Source organism: Phalaenopsis equestris, unplaced genomic scaffold (assembly GCF_001263595.1).
Source record: "Phalaenopsis equestris unplaced genomic scaffold, ASM126359v1 Scaffold001031, whole genome shotgun sequence".
Classification (NCBI taxonomy): Eukaryota; Viridiplantae; Streptophyta; class Magnoliopsida; order Asparagales; family Orchidaceae; genus Phalaenopsis; species Phalaenopsis equestris.
In genome coordinates this window covers 250252-267510 of record NW_018165470.1, presented here as the reverse complement: position 1 = coordinate 267510, position 17259 = coordinate 250252, and the positions used below count along the sequence as shown (strand labels likewise).

The following is a 17259-nucleotide window of genomic DNA, read 5'->3' as shown; positions in this document are numbered from 1 at the left end:
AAAATAAAATAATGTCAAGTGAAACTGACAGAAAATAAAAAATAGTCCTTTTAGTGAAGGAGGATATTCCTCACATATTATTCTGTATTATTCATGTATTATTGTGTTGGTATTCATATGATATTGTGTTATGAAAATATTTTTGGTGTTATAATAATACAGTAACACATGAATATCACCATAATAACACATGAATATCACCACAATAATACATCAATACCACCAAAAAGTCAAGTGTTAGCATATCAGTGGACTCTAAACGTAGTTCTGTGTTAGCAAACCTGATGTAATATTTTTCCCTCCATTTGCAACAAAATATTAGGTCTGGATACCTCACTTTCGGATGATTATATTTTTGGACCGTTAATCACCAATGGTCATGTCAGCAGTGGGCAATATGATCGTAAGTGTTTGGCAGTCCGAACATGGAATATTTTTTCTCAAGTGCATATGAGAAAATATTACATATTTATAAATAAATAAAATTATGGTGATGTAGTCACTCTATCCACCCATATAAGTACATATTAATAAAATATGCAATATTTACTCTTGAAGTGTTCCTCTCCCATATTTATTTCACTGAATTTTTTATCATTTACTTTTAGTAAAATTAACATACATACCATATAATTAGTATATAATTATATATCTTAAATACAATTTTAATATTTACAAGTATAATACTTTAGTGTCATAATTTATGCATTAAACTCTATATTCTAATTCTAAAAAAATAACATCATGATATTATTGACGTGATCTTAATGATTTGAGTAATATATATGTATATGGGTGGTGCTACAGTAAATTTATTTTATTAAGCCTGAAACTCGACCGTTTCGAGTAATCTTCGGTCATAGGCTTTGTGGTTGATGTTGAATCTGAACAACCAATTCGAGCCCAAACTCAAACCCTCCTCGTAGATCATGAACAAAGCAGTGATGCCGATTTCTATCTTCGATCTCAATTTCTAGCAAACCGCACAAAAAAAAAATGAATGGCAGTGCTAGCTTTCTTTGTAACTCGAATCCTCTCCTTCTATTGCTTTAAATAGATGGGGGCATGTACATATGTATCACAAAATTCTCATGTATTTACATATCTAACAGTTAAAGGTTCATATTGCGTAACACTCAAATCTTTTAAATTAAAAATATCACCATCACCATTTTGTAAGTCAAATACACAATATTATGCATGGTTTTATTAAACCCACATGTTATAAATATAAATATCAAACTTTAAATATTAGATATATAAATACATAAGAATTGTGTGGTATGTAAATTTTCCAAAATAGATTTCTTTTTGGTGTTGGTTTTTTTTTAATTATTAACATGTTTCGTGATGAATAAAGATAATCCCCCGCTATTTTAAAATTGAGTTTTACCAGTCTTTCTAAGGAACTATTTCAGCCTCAATTTAAAAAGTTTGGGGACTATTTGAATTGAGTGATATGCATGAAAATAGGAATGCTTAGTTGTTAGATACGTGAAAACATAAGAATTATGTGGTTTGTATGTAAATGCCACTTGTTTCTATTGTTGTCATCCTCTCATATTAGAATGCTAACCAACAAAGAATCAAATTGTTTTTGGCTCCCTTTTATTTAGGAAGTGGAGAAAGTTCATCCTCTCCCATCCTGGCTCCTCACTCTCGATGTTAGAATGCTAACCAATCAAATTGTTTTTGGCTTTCTCTTATTTAGGAAGAGGTGAAAGCTTAAGGATAAATATGGATTTACTCTCTCAAAAGTCGTTTCACTTTCTTGAATGTACATGGGTTATAGAGTTGGTGTAGAATGGGAATAAATCTTTCTTCCGGACATCCGTTAGCCAACCACCAATGGCCACGTCGCCCGCCGATGACGCGTATGACGACATGGATGCTGGTAGTTAGCCTTCCGAACGTACGGTATTCTGACGAAATATTTCCTCGTAGATGGAGATCCTTAGTTCAACAATATAAAGTACTTTGATTTAAAAAATATAAACTACTTCTCTTATGTTTTTGTTTTAAATAAATCTCTTGAAAAAATATTATGCCATTTGTTTCTATTGTTGTCATCCTCTCCCATCTCCTCTCCTCACTGTTGATATTAGAATGCTACCCGACAAAGAATCAAATTGTTTTTTGGCTCCCTTTTATTTAGGAAGTGGAGAAAGTTTGAAGATAAACTTGGATTTACTCTCTCAAAAGCTTTCATGCTTTCTTGAATGCACAAGGGATGTAGAGTTGGTGTAGAAGAGGAACCGTCCGCACGTCCAGAAGGCAACCCAATGCGGCAATGTCGCTGGTTGATGACGTGGTTGCCGATGGTTAGCCTAGCCGTCTGGACGTGCGGTGTCCGGACAGAGTAATTTGGAGGTCCTTAGTTCAACAATATAAAGAACTATATTTAAAAAAATACAAACTATTTCCTTTATGTTTTTGTTTTAAGAGGGGATTTGACTTTCAAAAGTATTTCTATAAGTTAAATAGATCTCTTGAAAAAAATATGATGGGTGCAGCCATTTGGCCCTTCAACGAATCTTCTTAGAATAACATAACATAGTTGACCTTCTATATTTTTTGTAAGATGTATGTGATAAGAGTTTTATGCTAAAAATAATGCAAATAGAAAAATGGATATTTATGTGGGATTATGACAGCGTTCGTATTATAAATCATGCCTGTATTTTCTTAAGCCCCACAATTGTTATGTATTTGCATATCTGACGCATAAACTTTATTTATTATATTTATACCCTCAAATATTTTATATCACATCAAAAATATCATCATTTCAACATTTAGAAACTAAAATACATCTTTTCATATATAGATAAGACGACATGTATGTAAAAATTGAAATACGGACGGAGTAATTTGGAGGTCCTTAGTTCAACAATATAAAGAACTATATTTAAAAAAATACAAACTATTTCCTTTATGTTTTTGTTTTAAGAGGGGATTTGACTTTCAAAAGTATTTCTATAAGTTAAATAGATCTCTTGAAAAAAATATGATGGGTGCAGCCATTTGGCCCTTCAACGAATCTTCTTAGAATAACATAACATAGTTGACCTTCTATATTTTTTGTAAGATGTATGTGATAAGAGTTTTATGCTAAAAATAATGCAAATAGAAAAATGGATATTTATGTGGGATTATGACAGCGTTCGTATTATAAATCATGCCTGTATTTTTGTAAGGAGCGATTACATACTTACATACTACATCACAATGGTTATGTATTTGCATATCTGACGCATAAACTTTATTTATTATATTTATACCCTCAAATATTTTATATCACATCAAAAATATCATCATTTCAACATTTAGAAACTAAAATACATCTTTTCATATATAGATAAGACGACATGTATGTAAAAATTGAAATATTAAGTGTTAACAATGTAAATAGGTAAGAACTGGGCGGTATGTATGTAAATCTTCTTTTCTTACGTCAAGCCTTAAATCATAAAATTTGTATCTAGAACTTGTAATCTTAAGGAAAAAGAAACTTATTTTCACTATTAATATGTGCAATTCAAAGGAGCAAATAATAATTTTTTTCAAACAAATTTATTCATTAAAAAAATTTAAATGTTTGGTCTATAAAAAAGCATGATTAGGGTTGTAAATGAACCAATGCACTCAATTGACAACTCGAACTCGACTCGATTACGAGTCAATCATGTTCGTTTAAATTAGTAAATAAACAAGCTCGAACAATTTTTAAAAGCTTGAAGCTTAAATGAACATAGTCGAACTTGTGTTCACGGACAAACTCGTTTGTTGTTCAAAAAGTAATTTTTTAAATATTCAATATTAAGTTGAATGATAGCTTGTAACATATATCATATAATTTTTTTTTAAAAAATTAATTAAATATAATATTAACTTATTTGTTGTTAAATCGTATCATATATGATATATAAATACTTGATATGAAGTTTTTGCAGGTTTTAAAGTTGTCAATTTTAGTTGTTTGGTAGGATCATATTAAATCATGCTTAAGTGCTATACAAATCATTCTACTAAACCTCTCCTAAGCGACGGATTTAGACAAAATGGAGGCGAAACGAGATTTAAGATGGCTAAGAGTTTATAATAAATAAATTAATAGCTGAGATCAAATTCGTAAAATTATTTATTAAATTTTTTGCATCAAAACCTAGATGCTCCTTTGAATTTTTAGCTCGTTTATTAACTTATTAAACGCTTGTTCAGTTGTCATAAACAAATCAAATACAAATTACATAGTCGAACTTGTCTTCATGGACAAACTCGTTTGTTGTTCAAAAAGTACTTTTTTTAAATATTCAATATTAAACTAGATGATAGCTTGTAACATATATGATATAATATTTAAATAAAAATTAATTAACTTGAATATTAACTTATTTGTTGATAACTCGTATCATATATGATATATAAATACTCGATGTTAAGTTTTTCCAGGTTTGAAAGTAGTCAATTTTAGTTGTTTGGTAGGATTCAGATTAAATCATGCTTAAGTGCTATGCAAATTATTCTACTAAACATCTCCTAAACGACGGATTTAGACAAAATGGAGGTGAAACGAGATTTAAGATGGCTAAGAGTTTATAATCAATAAATTAATAGCTGAGATCAAATTCGTAAAATTATTTATTAAATTTTTTGCATCAAAACCTAGATGCTCCTTTGAATTTTTAGCTCATTTATTAACTCATTAAACGCTTGTTCAGTTGTCATAAACAAATCAAATACAAATTATGTCCAAACATTGAAAATTTTAAACAAGTCAAACTTGAAGAATATATGAAAGCTCGGCACAAAGTCAAGCAGAACAAAAACAACTTATTACTATACCAAGCCAAATCCGAACTATGATATACTCGCACAACTCGCCTCGATTACAGCTCTAAGTATAAAGTCCTATAAATGTATCAAATTCTCGAGGTTGTACCTTAAAAGTACTTCTTTAGACTATATCCTATTCAAGTTGCCATCTTTATATTGAATTAGAATAATTTATATATCATTCACTTGTTTTATAAGCGAATTAACTTTCTCAGCTTCAAACTTACAAGTAAGAATTCATACAATCATTCATTCTTCAATCAGATACAACACATTCTGATAAATTTAAATATATTTATGAATTTACAAGTAAGTAGAAATTATTATTATTATATGTATTCATTTCATATTTATTATATCTACTAATAATTATCATATAAAGTTTTAACTTTAAAGATCTAATAGTCTACCATTATGTCAATATTCTATATTTTTAATAAGACATATTTTCTTACCTGTCTCACCCTCCTAAAAATATGAAATACCACTAAACATTATAAAAAAAAAATAAAAAAAAAAAGAAAATTCTCCTGCCATAAAAAGACGGAAAAAATTTGCATGCGATAGACGTACGCAGCGCTGCGTGCGATATCGGGGTATACTGAGGGTACAAGGGGGTTACATCCACGGTATAAGCCCTTGTAATCTTCCTGTAACCTCCCTGTAACTTACGTGTAACCTCTTAATATATGATAACAGAAGCGCGAAACTTATTTTAGAGTACAAATAGGTTACAAAAAGTTACAGGAAGGTTACAAGGGGTTATACCGCGGATGTAACTCCTGAACCTTGAGCATCGCTGCGTACGTCTTTCGCATTCAAATTTTTTCCTAAAAAGGCAAGATGGAAAACTTCACCGTGGAAGCACTTTTACAACTTAGAACAACGATCCATCTTATTTAAATAAAAAGTTTACCTTTATACCCACATAGAGGTGGGAAATGGTAATATATGCAAAAATAAAATAAAATAAAAAATAAAAAACTAATAAGGGACATTCTTGGGAAGATTCCTGATCACATTGCTCTTCATTCCAATTTTTGTGCGCATCGCATCAACGCCGCTGCGGTTCATCTCCTTCAGAATCTTCATCCTCACTGAGTTTGGGTTTGTCGCCAAGCCCATGCTTCGATACCTGCAGTCCATGCCAACCCCATCAGCTCCATCTTCCTATCTATCTTCTTCTTTTTGGGGAAATTTACATATATACCACGCAATTCTTATGCATTTACATAAGTAATACCAAAAGTTTGATAATTACATTTATAACACCATGGTGGTAAAAACCTGTGTATGAAAAAGATGTATTTCACTTTTAAAAGTTAGGAAGATTTACATGCATGCCTAACACCTAAACTTCAATTTTCACATATACGGCGCTTTACCAACGCACGAAAAAAAGTGTATTTCACTTTTTAAAGGTTAAAATAGAGTTATTTTTATGTGATAAGAAAGATTTGTGGTATAAATGTAAAAATTAAAGTTTAGGTGTTAGATATGTAAATGCATAGGAATTGGAAGGTATATATGTAAAATGCCCCAAAATGTTAATGCTAGTGGTATTTCTAATGTGATGTCAAAAGATTCGATTGTTATGCATGAAAATATGAATGAAGGTTTTGGTGTTAAGATATGTAAATATATAAGAATAGTGTGGTATGTATGTAAATGCCCACTTTCATATCTCATAGAACAGATACAATCAATAGTTTTGATGCTATTTACTAATTCTAATCCCTGCAATATCACACTTCTCTTCCATAAATACACTATATAGTTAGTTTATACATTTTTTTTTTACACTCAATGCCCAAACTAATCAATTCATTGTAACAATCCAGCATATACTTTATGAAAAACAAGAAAATTGCACTTCCATATTCCTACATTATTCAAAACATTAAGGGGGCATTTGCATACATGCCACAATTCTCATGTATTTACATGCTAAATTTTACTTTTTATATTTATACCACACGAATCATTCATATCATGAAAAAATATCATTATTTTAACTTTTATAAAGTTAAATACACTTTTTCATGCATATGTAGGATGGCTTACAAGTAAAAAATTAAAGTTTAGGGGATATATATATATATATATATATATATATATAAGCATTGAGGGGTATGTATGCAAATCTTCCAAACATTGAATCTATTTGTGCATCTTATGTTCATCAAAAGCAGCTCAAGGCTTAGGAAGTAGCCATACCTGGAAGCTAATGAGATAGCGAGTTCAATGTTGCTGTCACGAGACGGACGAGGTTTCTGGCGATAGTAACGAAGAAACTCTCTCGAACCAAAAATGCGAACCGTCGTCCCATTTTCGGTCTTTTGTGTTATAATTAACTCAGCCCCTCCACTTCCAAGCTCAACACTTCGTGATGAGTCGCCGCCCAGCGCCACTAGTTGCTTCCCATCCTTGTCCGTGTAACTTGAATAAAAGCACAAGCTTGTGTTTAGTATATGAAGCAATCTAATGCAAGAAACCATGAACTTGAGATAATCTTCTACTTTATACGATATATCTATATAAATTATGATCATCAATGAGAAATATTTGAATATCTAATATATGATAAAACAATCATGGTGATTTCAAGGATGCTGCTTAAGCATGGGGTTTATTACTCGGCACCTAACCAAATTCATTCTGCATAGATAAATACCAATTTTTTACAGATGCTGACAGATATTTAGCAGAAAAAATAAAATTAAAAAAAAATCTACAATGAAAAAGAAGGAAGATTTACATGCATGCCAATCAATTCTTAATGCTTTTGCATATAATAAAATTTTTTTAGCTTTAATTGAAAAAAAAAAAAAATTAAGACTTAAGAAATAACGTCGAAGAAGACAAACTACAAACAAATCGAGAGATGCCAAGATTTACACACAAAAATTTAGGCTTCAAAACTATGGACAACGGAGAAGAATTCATTATTCGAGCAGAATCCTATCGGATTAATCCCTCTGCTATCATCACAGATCAATACAAAATTTTCCTTTTGGCAATCGATTGACACAGATTGCTCATGTGAAAAATGCTAAGTGTAAATCAATCAAGAAGCAAATGCTACTCTAAAGAAAACATAAATGGAAGAACAGAGAAATTGAATTTACTTCAGCAATCATTTTGTGAAAATTTCTAGTGCAAAACGAGTGTTTTGAGAGTTGCTTTCCTTATCATTTTTTCATAGCATTTTATCATAATTTCTCAAACTCTTCTTCTATTTGACAGGCATCTTCTGTTATCCTTTGATTCATAAAAATGTTCATTATAACTTAAAAATTTAAAAAAACAACTGTAACCCCTTATGGACTACGCCATATCATTTAAGCAATGAAAGTGAGATTTATGTTTATAGGATAAAAACTCTAGTTCTTGAGGAACAATCAACCACAAAATCACCGCTTTTTAATGCTACTATAACTAAGGAAAGACTAAAAAGAGAATCTACTTGAAATTTTCAATTATTTCTATGTGGCACATGATTATGAATGACTACCTTAAGCCAAAAAATGTCCTTAATGGAATTAGCTAAAAAAACCATTGAAACACGTAAATACACAGACAAGCATAATGCTACATCAAAATACCAAAAAAATATTTATCTGCCTATTTATTTCTTCTATTTTATGTAAATATTTGCAAACTAATGTATTATAGAAATATCTAGAAACTACACACAGTAAATTAAGAAATAGTTAATAAGATAATAAGTCTGGTCTAAATAATTTTGAGCCAAACATTGAACAAATTTAAATTTAATCAAACTTGATTTGAGTCAAAATATCTAAACTACAATTAAGGTTGACTCATTGTGATTTATATTGTCATCAGCCATGCTACATATTAGAGATTTCTCAAGCATTATGGCGCGGGATAGTGAGTCATAATATTTCCATGTAATCTAGACATTTTCATTGTCAAAGTGAAGCACCAAAAAGCAAGCTATTAGTTATATAGATTTGCCAAAAAAACTTTCTTATTTGATGGATCTATAAGCAAATAGGCATATTATATTAGTGAATACAGTACGAATGAATTATATTAAAATAAATCCATGTCCTGTATCTTTTCTAATATATGAAAAACAGAATTTAATTTCAAAAGTACAATATATATGTTTTAGAAAAAAGCTCCTGCATTTTGGAAAAAAAAAAGGTCTTTTAAATACCTTATTAAAGCTTGTTAACAAATAAATTATTATTAAAATAAAATTTATACAATTAATTTATATTAAAGATTCCGTATTTTTTATACCAAATTCAAGAACAAAATTCTTATTATAAATGTATGGATCAATGCCATTCAATGCCCATCCCATATTTTAATAAGCCTAGATTTACACTCCTCTATGGCTTAACATCCATAGCATTAAAGGTGTGCCTTAGAACCCAAAGTTAGAGCAAATAACTTGCCACAGGTAATAACAGATATTAAATATTTTTTATACGAACTTGTTACAAGGAATGAGGGGTATGCTAAATCCAAATAATACAATAAAATACAACAAGTGAAAAAAGTGCCACAATGCAAGGGCTCATTTCAAATTCGAGAAGAAAACAATCTCAAAATTTTACCTGCTGCTATAGTCATAAAAGTCTTCCAGATCTCCATCCTCGTCATCCCCCCCATCACCGTAGCGAAGTTTGCAGTGCCCTTTTGCAATCATGTGTTTTCTTACTGCCTCCAAGCTCTGAAAAGGCTGGCATCTTTCATTGCAATACAAGCATGTGAAATCCCTTTTGACCTAAAATCAACAACAACAAGATCAAGCATTCAAGTAGACAAGAGCTTTATAATGTAACGAATATCTCAAAACAAAGATGAGTAAAGTCCCAAAATAGTACCCCGACTGTTTACATGGGGCCATTTTAGTCCCAATCTATAAAAGTGTCAAATTATACCCCAAACTTTTTAAGTTGGGCCTAAATTAGTCCTTCACGTGATTACTGTAGCTCATATTAAAAGAATACGCAATTTAAATTGACATTTTATAAACTCTAAGACTACAATGACTCCCTGCAAAGTCAAAAAATACTTCGACACTTTTCTCAACAAAAATGCATATGTATATCAGTACCTTAAGGCCAACATATGTCAAAAGTCCCGTGGGATCATTCAAATACTCAACATCAGGAATAAAGAAGCCATGCTCTTTGTGCATGTGAACCATACATCTTTCGATACCATCATGTTTACGATCACAAATAAAACAACACGAGACATCCAACTCCTCATCTTCATCCATCGCCTCACTCTTGACAAAACCAGAGCTTGAAGTAATTCCATTGACGTGAAGACGCGTTAAAGATTCAGATGCCTCCTCCATAGCTTCATTTGGATCAACCTCCTCCCATTCAGAGTCCTCACTCTCATCATTTTCTTCATCGTTCCCTTCTCCTAGTGTTGGAATTTTACTAATGGAAGCCGACTTGGTTGGTAAACGATCCGTAAGAGGCTTAATTATAGTAATGCTAGCCATCTGTGTTGACTCTTGAGAAGCTTTCATTGTATGCATTCTTGATTTGAGATGTTGAGAGTGAGCTTTGGAGCTCCTATACTCCTTCCCACAAAGGGCACAACAGTATAACATAGGTGCTTCGCTCGTCTTTTCATGTTCTTCAGCTAAAGCTAATTGTCTAGCTTGAAACAAAGATTCTGTAACCCCAGGAACTCCAGCTACCTGACAACAGCAAATAAAGTATCCAGCAATCACTATATTCTAAAATTAACTAAGCATCCTTTTGATTGACTAAGCAAGAAAGAAAAATAAATTAATATGTTGAAACAAAAACAAGAATGGATGATGAGCAAAATAATAAACTGATTATCCCTAATATGTTAGTCAAAAACTTCAAAGCAAGGAAGGCCATCGACATACATACCATCTAATTCTCATGTATTTACATATCTAACACCAAAACTTCTGTTTTTACATTTATACAACCCACAATTTCATGTCACATAAAAAACACCACCATTTTAACTTTTAAAAAGTGAAATACAACTTTTCATGCATAGATAAAGCGGCATAAATGTAAATACATAAGAATTGAGTGGTAGGCATGTAAATCTTCCTATGAAGAAGCCTAGCGACTAAAAATACAATTTCATGAAAAATGAAGCTTTTCAGTTTGTTAGCATTCTACCAACTTCTTCAAGCCTTTTTCATAACTATCATATCATTCTAGCACATTCATACAATGATGGCGGCTTATACCTTGTTCATAAATTGCTACAGGTTCAAGAAACTAAATTAAGAAAAATTTGCATTTCTATAAAACTAACACAAAATATAATCAGATTATCAAAAAAAGAAATCCTCCCTCATAGATCAAAGTATGAACTTCTTAGGTGGAAAGCAGCTACAACTACAAGCAGAAAGAGAAGAACGGGAGAAGATCAAATCCCTTCGTCCCTCATCCTACTCGAACCATCCAGCCACAAAACCAAAATTTATAATAATAATTTTCAAGCTTTTTAGAAGGAAATGTAGAGCATTAAAATCCCAAGTCATGAACCAAAAACAATAACCAGCATATACTGTCCACTAACTCAAGAATACAACAGCAAAATAAGTTGGGAAAGATTTAAGAGGATCCACCATCGAAACTACCTCAGGCAAAGAAATCATTACCGGCTGACAAATAATAAATAATTAATTAAAAAATAAAAACCACATCAATGCAATTACATACCCTAGGTACCTCTATCCGAATCTGGAATAGCATAACATACTTTAATTTCAAACAAATTGTGCGACCTACTTGAAACCAATCTGAACATATGAATAAATTCTCTCCAACCAATAGCTAGATGGAAAGAAATAAGAAAAAAGAAGAAAAAGAAGAAGAAGAAAACCCAAAGCTGTATACTCAAAGATTATTAATCGGCTTCAAAAAACCTAGTCCATGCATCACAGAAATCTCATGTGAGAGGAAACAACGGTACCTTTCTCTTAAGATTGTATCGATGCCATTCTGAACGGTAATGGAGCTTCTGCTCCGCATCGTCTTCAAACTCCCTATTGCAGGCGTTGCACGTCAGCCCTCCCATCACTTTCCCTTCAATCTCACTTAATCTTGATTAGAAAACGAAGAAAACACTATGGCGAAGATGTCCGCAGAATGAATCTGTTTATGTGGAGCAGAGGGGACAATGAGAACAGAAATACTCCATGGCGGTGAAGAAGAACGATCAGATCGGTGCTAGAAACCAATCGAAGCCGTCCATCTAATGCTCTTTTGCTGTACTGCCGCCGTCGGATGAGATGAGGTAGTGTGTATTTGACCTGGCTTATAATTAATAAATTAAAGTGTTTTTAATTACATTAATATAATTAAAACATCTTAAATTTTAAAAAATTAAGTTTACAAAAATTTAAATATTATTAAATCCAGTGCATTAATATGAGCCTTCGGTTCAAAACTTTAAACCCTAATTTCAGATGCATATGTAAGATAACATAAGAACCCTACCCTAAACCACTTGAATAGAAAGAAGAGAAAGACGTGAAGAAGGCTCCAAGGAAGATAAATGAAAAAAATTTATTCAATTGATTTTACAAAGGCACCAATACAAAATATATATAGAAAGATATACAATGGCAAACTTGTAATTAAATATATGACTAAAACAATCATTTGACACAGATAATAACTGTTTTATATCCTCTCACGGGCCGTAGAGAAGAAACAAGAGGTCAATGGCGGCGAGAAGCTTGGAGCAGATGAGAGTAGAAGAAAAACGCCTCTTCATTTAGCTCCCCCTCAAGATAACGATTAGATGCAGTGATCGTTAGCTTGTAGGTCGGTTATTGATGAGTTGCGATTGACAGTGGCTTGGTAAGTATATATGCGACTTGATCTGCGGTCATTATGTGCTTAATAAAGATATGTTGAAGTTTGAGATGGTTTCTAGTGAAGTGATAATCTACTTCAATGAAATTAATCTGCTCATGAAATATCGGATTGTGCACTAGGACGATTGCTGAAGTGCTATCACTGTGGAGGTAATTTTTTCTTTGTCACTTCTTCTATTAGTTGCCAAAGTAAGAGGATTTCAATGGTGGTAGTAGCAATGGTCCTATATTCAACCTCTGCTGAGGATTTTGCCATCATTGGTTGCTTTTTAGTAGACCAAGATAACAGGTTTGATTCAATATATACATAAAACCTGTCGTTGATTTCCGATCATGGTCATTACTAGCTCAAACCAAGTCTGCATATGCTTTTAAACATAGATCATCATAAATAATTGAAAAATCATATTCACGAGTGCCTTTTAAATAACGCAGAAGCCTTTTTAATTGTTGAAAGTTATGATTTGTGGGATTATGCATGAATTGACTAAGATAATTAATGAAAAATGTGATCTTAGGGCGAATGACATTCAAGTATTGCAAAGATCCAATAATCTGTATTGAACAATATGAGAGAATAAGGATATTTTGAAGGAATGATGGACATGGGAGTCGCTAATGGTTTAGCTTTTTATATATTTGTCATGTGTAATGAATTATTTATATATGATGTTTGATGTAGAAAGTAACCGTTGGAAATATATTTGATATGAAGACTAAGGAAGTTGGAAATTATCTATACATGATTTTTATTGCTCCTTTTTTTGTTGAAAGAAACAAGATGAAAGTGTGGTCACTTATGTTGCTTATGTGTGGTTATTTTTTACAAATAGCCTATTGAGCATCTCTAAGCGTCCATTTTTTTACGCTTCCATTGCATGTATATAAGCTTTGACAATTAGCAATTGACAATAGTTGTTTTAATTTTTTTTTATCATTGTTTATTAGTAAGTTACATCTTTTTGGTGAAATATTATTGTAAAATTCAATCTTTGCCATGTGATTTGTGAGTTATATTTCTTGTTACAAAAAGTTGCGTGTAATCATACTACCAAAAGCAAGAATTTTAGATGCTATATTGGTTTGCTAAGTCTTGGGTGGATCTTCAAGTGCAACATATGATTTATTTCACTCTTTTTATTTTGTGCGCCCATGTCAACTTTGAATATTTCTCAAACTGTTTCATTTGCTTTTTCAAGATGTTGGTTAGAATTTTAGTGGTTATTTTATTTTAGTAATTGGCATTGTTGTTTTTGTGAGATGTTGATTTTGCACTTTGTCTTATTTAGATATTAGCGAGTCGGTGATTGATGTTTTTTTTGTGAGATGCTGGTTAGAGGTTCTTGATGCGTGCTGGAAAATTCACGGCGGCAGGGTAGTGGATTATTGTCTTAGCGTTGCACGAGGATTCAACACACACTCAGATAAAAGGGGAAACAACCTATGATTACACCAGAAGTTTTTACGTGGAAAACCAGTAAAGGGAAAAAACCACGGGGCTTGGTCTAGTTGTAAAAATTCACTATATGTTGATGATTACAGAGACCCTTTGTCTCACAGACGAGAAAAGGTTACTAATTTTTCAAATTACAACGTAGATTGACGACGCTAGTCAGCGGTGGTCGACAACAGTCGATGACGGTCGGAGATGGTCGACAGAGGTGAGCGGTGATCGGAGGTGGTCGACGGTGCCCTACGGAGGTCAGTGGTGGTCGACGATAGTCGGCGGCGGTCGGCGACGATTGACGGCGGTCAGCAATGGTCGACGGATGTCGACGATGGTAGGGATGATGTTGGACTTGAGCTCCTTCTCAAAGCCTCAAGTTCTCTCTCAAGCCTCCTTCCCTCATATGAGGGATGGGGCTCTATTTATAGTGTTCTGGGTGCAATTAATGCATGAATTTGAACCATTTTAATCTGACGGGTGAAAAATTATATTTGTATTTGTTCTTTTATTCATAATTTAGAGAAAGTTTATTTTTATTTTATTTATCCTTAAGACTATTTATATAATAAATAATAAAAAAGCTAATAAAAAGATCGTGTTACTCAAATTCTATAATAATAATAAAAAAGTTGAATGTTGAGAGTTTATGATATGCTTGTGGATTTCATATTGTAATTAAATAATTGATTAAGGTCGGAGGTTTCCAAAAATATATTGAGATTAAATGAATTATTTTTTTGTCAAAGATTAGTTAAAAAAAAATGTTACATGCTAGAAGACATTTTCAAAATCATAGAAATGTAAGAGTTTAAAAGCTACATAATAATGCTTACTTTAAAAAATTTTAGTAAGTGCATGTTTGTCAAATGACAATTATAATATGAAGTGAAGATGATGATGTTATTTCGGCTACTCGCTAATGATAATGTTTGTAGAAATGGCTTCACGAACATCACCAAAATGCTTGTTTCTACGTTCAAAGCATGAGCCTAATTGTAAGAGGAGAGAGCTCGTGGAGAAATAGGTTCAATAGAAAGAATGTATGTAGCAAATCAATAGTAAAGAAAATTTTTTATAGGCCTTTGATAACAATAAGTTAAAATTTTTATGGAGAAAATCATTTAAAAATTAAAAAAAAATGATTAGGCATGATAATTTGACTAAAATATATTAAAATATTTTGAAGAAAAATGTCATGTGATATATTTCAACTACCAAAATCTTTTATCTTAAAAAAAAAAAAATACAAGTCTTTTTAGGAATTAATGTCATTATGATTATCATTAATGAAATGGATTTTTTATCATTCTTTCTCTCTATGTAGATTTAATTTTACATTCATTTAATCTTTTGAAATGTGTTTGCTTATGAATAATCATAGCCAAACCAAACATCTTACATGATAATCACATTATATCATTCTCATCAACAAAAATTACGCCTTTGAATTCAAATAAAAGGAGAAAGAAAGAAAAAAGAGAATTCAATCTTCAGCCTAAAACATTAAGAAAGTTTATTGTAAATATCAAAATAATTTCCCAACAAACCATAAAAATCGAGTTGCCAGAATGCATTATTATACCTAACAAATCATGAACATTCTCATGATTCTATATACATAACAAATTCAAGTACTAAAAAAAAAAAGCAATAAATCATCTCATGCTGTCTAAAATTTCATCTTCAGCGATGGAATCCAATTTTCTTAGGGAGCTTTCGAATGTTGTTGTTCGTCTTCGTCCCAATCTTAGCCCGCATTGCTTCCACCCCATTACGGTTCATCTCCCTGAGAGCATGCATCTTTACATAACTTTGTCTTGATTGCATCGTCGCCAATCCGATATTTCTCCGTCTCCGACCCCTGCAACCCATGCAACTAAATTACAATATTACTGATAAAAAGAGATTTTTTACAAATTGCAAGATAAAAATTCATTACTTTTCACATTCAAAATACATCAAATGCATGTCATAAAATCACAAAATGTAAAAAGGAAAAAAAAAAACAGAAAAAAAAATACCCTCTAGTATAGTCAAAAAGGTATCCCAATTTTCCTTCATCCTCATAACTAACATCAACTGTGTAAAGCATGTGTTCCCTTTCATCAACCTTCTCATTTTTCACTGCCTTACAACTTTTGAAATGGTTGCATTTTCTGCCACAACGCAAACATGTGTAATCTCTCCAGACCTAAAATCAGTAAAAAAGAACGACTTTTCCGTAATAGAATACTAAACATAAAAAAAGATAATTTATGAAAAAAACAGGGAACAGATTTCTTCACCTGAACGCCGACAAATGTAAAAAATCTTACAAGATTGTCCAAATAACCAAAATCTTCCATAAAAAACCCCCGTTTTTTATCAGTAAACAAGCAGTTTCGTATGCCAACTGGATCAAAAACCTGCTTTTGTGATTTGAGATGTTGAGGGTGAGATTTGGGGCACTCGCACTTCTCTCCACAAAGAGAACAGCTATAAAACTCATGAGCTTCATTTTTCTTCTCAAACCTCTCAGCTAAAGCTAATTGACGAGCCTGAAACAGCGCTTCTATCACCACAGAATATCCAAGAATCTGTTCGTATCCATAATCGATGTCAGTCTCAGCCAAGAATTAAACATTGATTTAAAACAAAAAAAAATCCTTGAAATGAAGGTTTTTTAAATGATTATCCTACATAATTCAAAAGCAAATCATTATAACAAAAGTAAAGCAATCATTCTATATAAATCAAAATCATATCTTGAAATTTATCCTCACGTTCTTGCGCATATTTAACCATTTTTACCTTATTCATATGTAAAATTTATTTTTTATGAAATGAGACATGAAAGAACGAATCTTGTCAATTTTATTTTATTTTATTTCCTCATTCTAATTCATTTCTCAATCAAAGAACGAATCTTGTCATTTTTTTATGCTGTCTCATTGATATAAAGTATCTATATGTAATTTACACAAAAGTAAATTCTTATATTCTTGACCCAACAAACTACAAGTCGCCAAATAACAAGAAGAACAGCAAGTTTCATTGATATAAAGTATCTATATGTAATTAGAATGAAAATCTCCATCACCTTCTCGCCCCTCTCTTTTGA

At 31.7% G+C, this 17259-nt stretch overlaps 2 protein-coding genes across 2 annotated transcripts; both read right to left on the bottom strand.

The window, feature by feature from the left end:
• Positions 1 to 5728: 5728 nt before the first annotated feature.
• On the bottom strand, positions 5729 to 12014 carry LOC110032811 (cytoplasmic 60S subunit biogenesis factor REI1 homolog 1-like). The gene is made up of 5 exons (XM_020736572.1): positions 11803 to 12014; positions 9932 to 10534; positions 9429 to 9598; positions 7054 to 7275; positions 5729 to 5971 (listed from the first exon to the last, which is right to left on the bottom strand). The coding sequence occupies exons 1-5, from the start codon at positions 11905 to 11907 to the stop codon at positions 5821 to 5823; spliced, it is 1251 nt and encodes a 416-aa protein (XP_020592231.1). The 5' UTR covers positions 11908 to 12014; the 3' UTR covers positions 5729 to 5820.
• Positions 12015 to 15696: 3682 nt separating this feature from the next.
• On the bottom strand, positions 15697 to 16933 carry LOC110032802 (cytoplasmic 60S subunit biogenesis factor REI1 homolog 2-like). The gene is made up of 4 exons (XM_020736557.1): positions 16922 to 16933; positions 16445 to 16735; positions 16181 to 16350; positions 15697 to 16020 (listed from the first exon to the last, which is right to left on the bottom strand). Exons 1-4 carry the CDS (start codon positions 16931 to 16933, stop codon positions 15843 to 15845), a joined length of 651 nt encoding a protein of 216 aa, XP_020592216.1. The 3' UTR covers positions 15697 to 15842.
• Between the last annotated feature and the right edge of the window lie 326 nt (positions 16934 to 17259).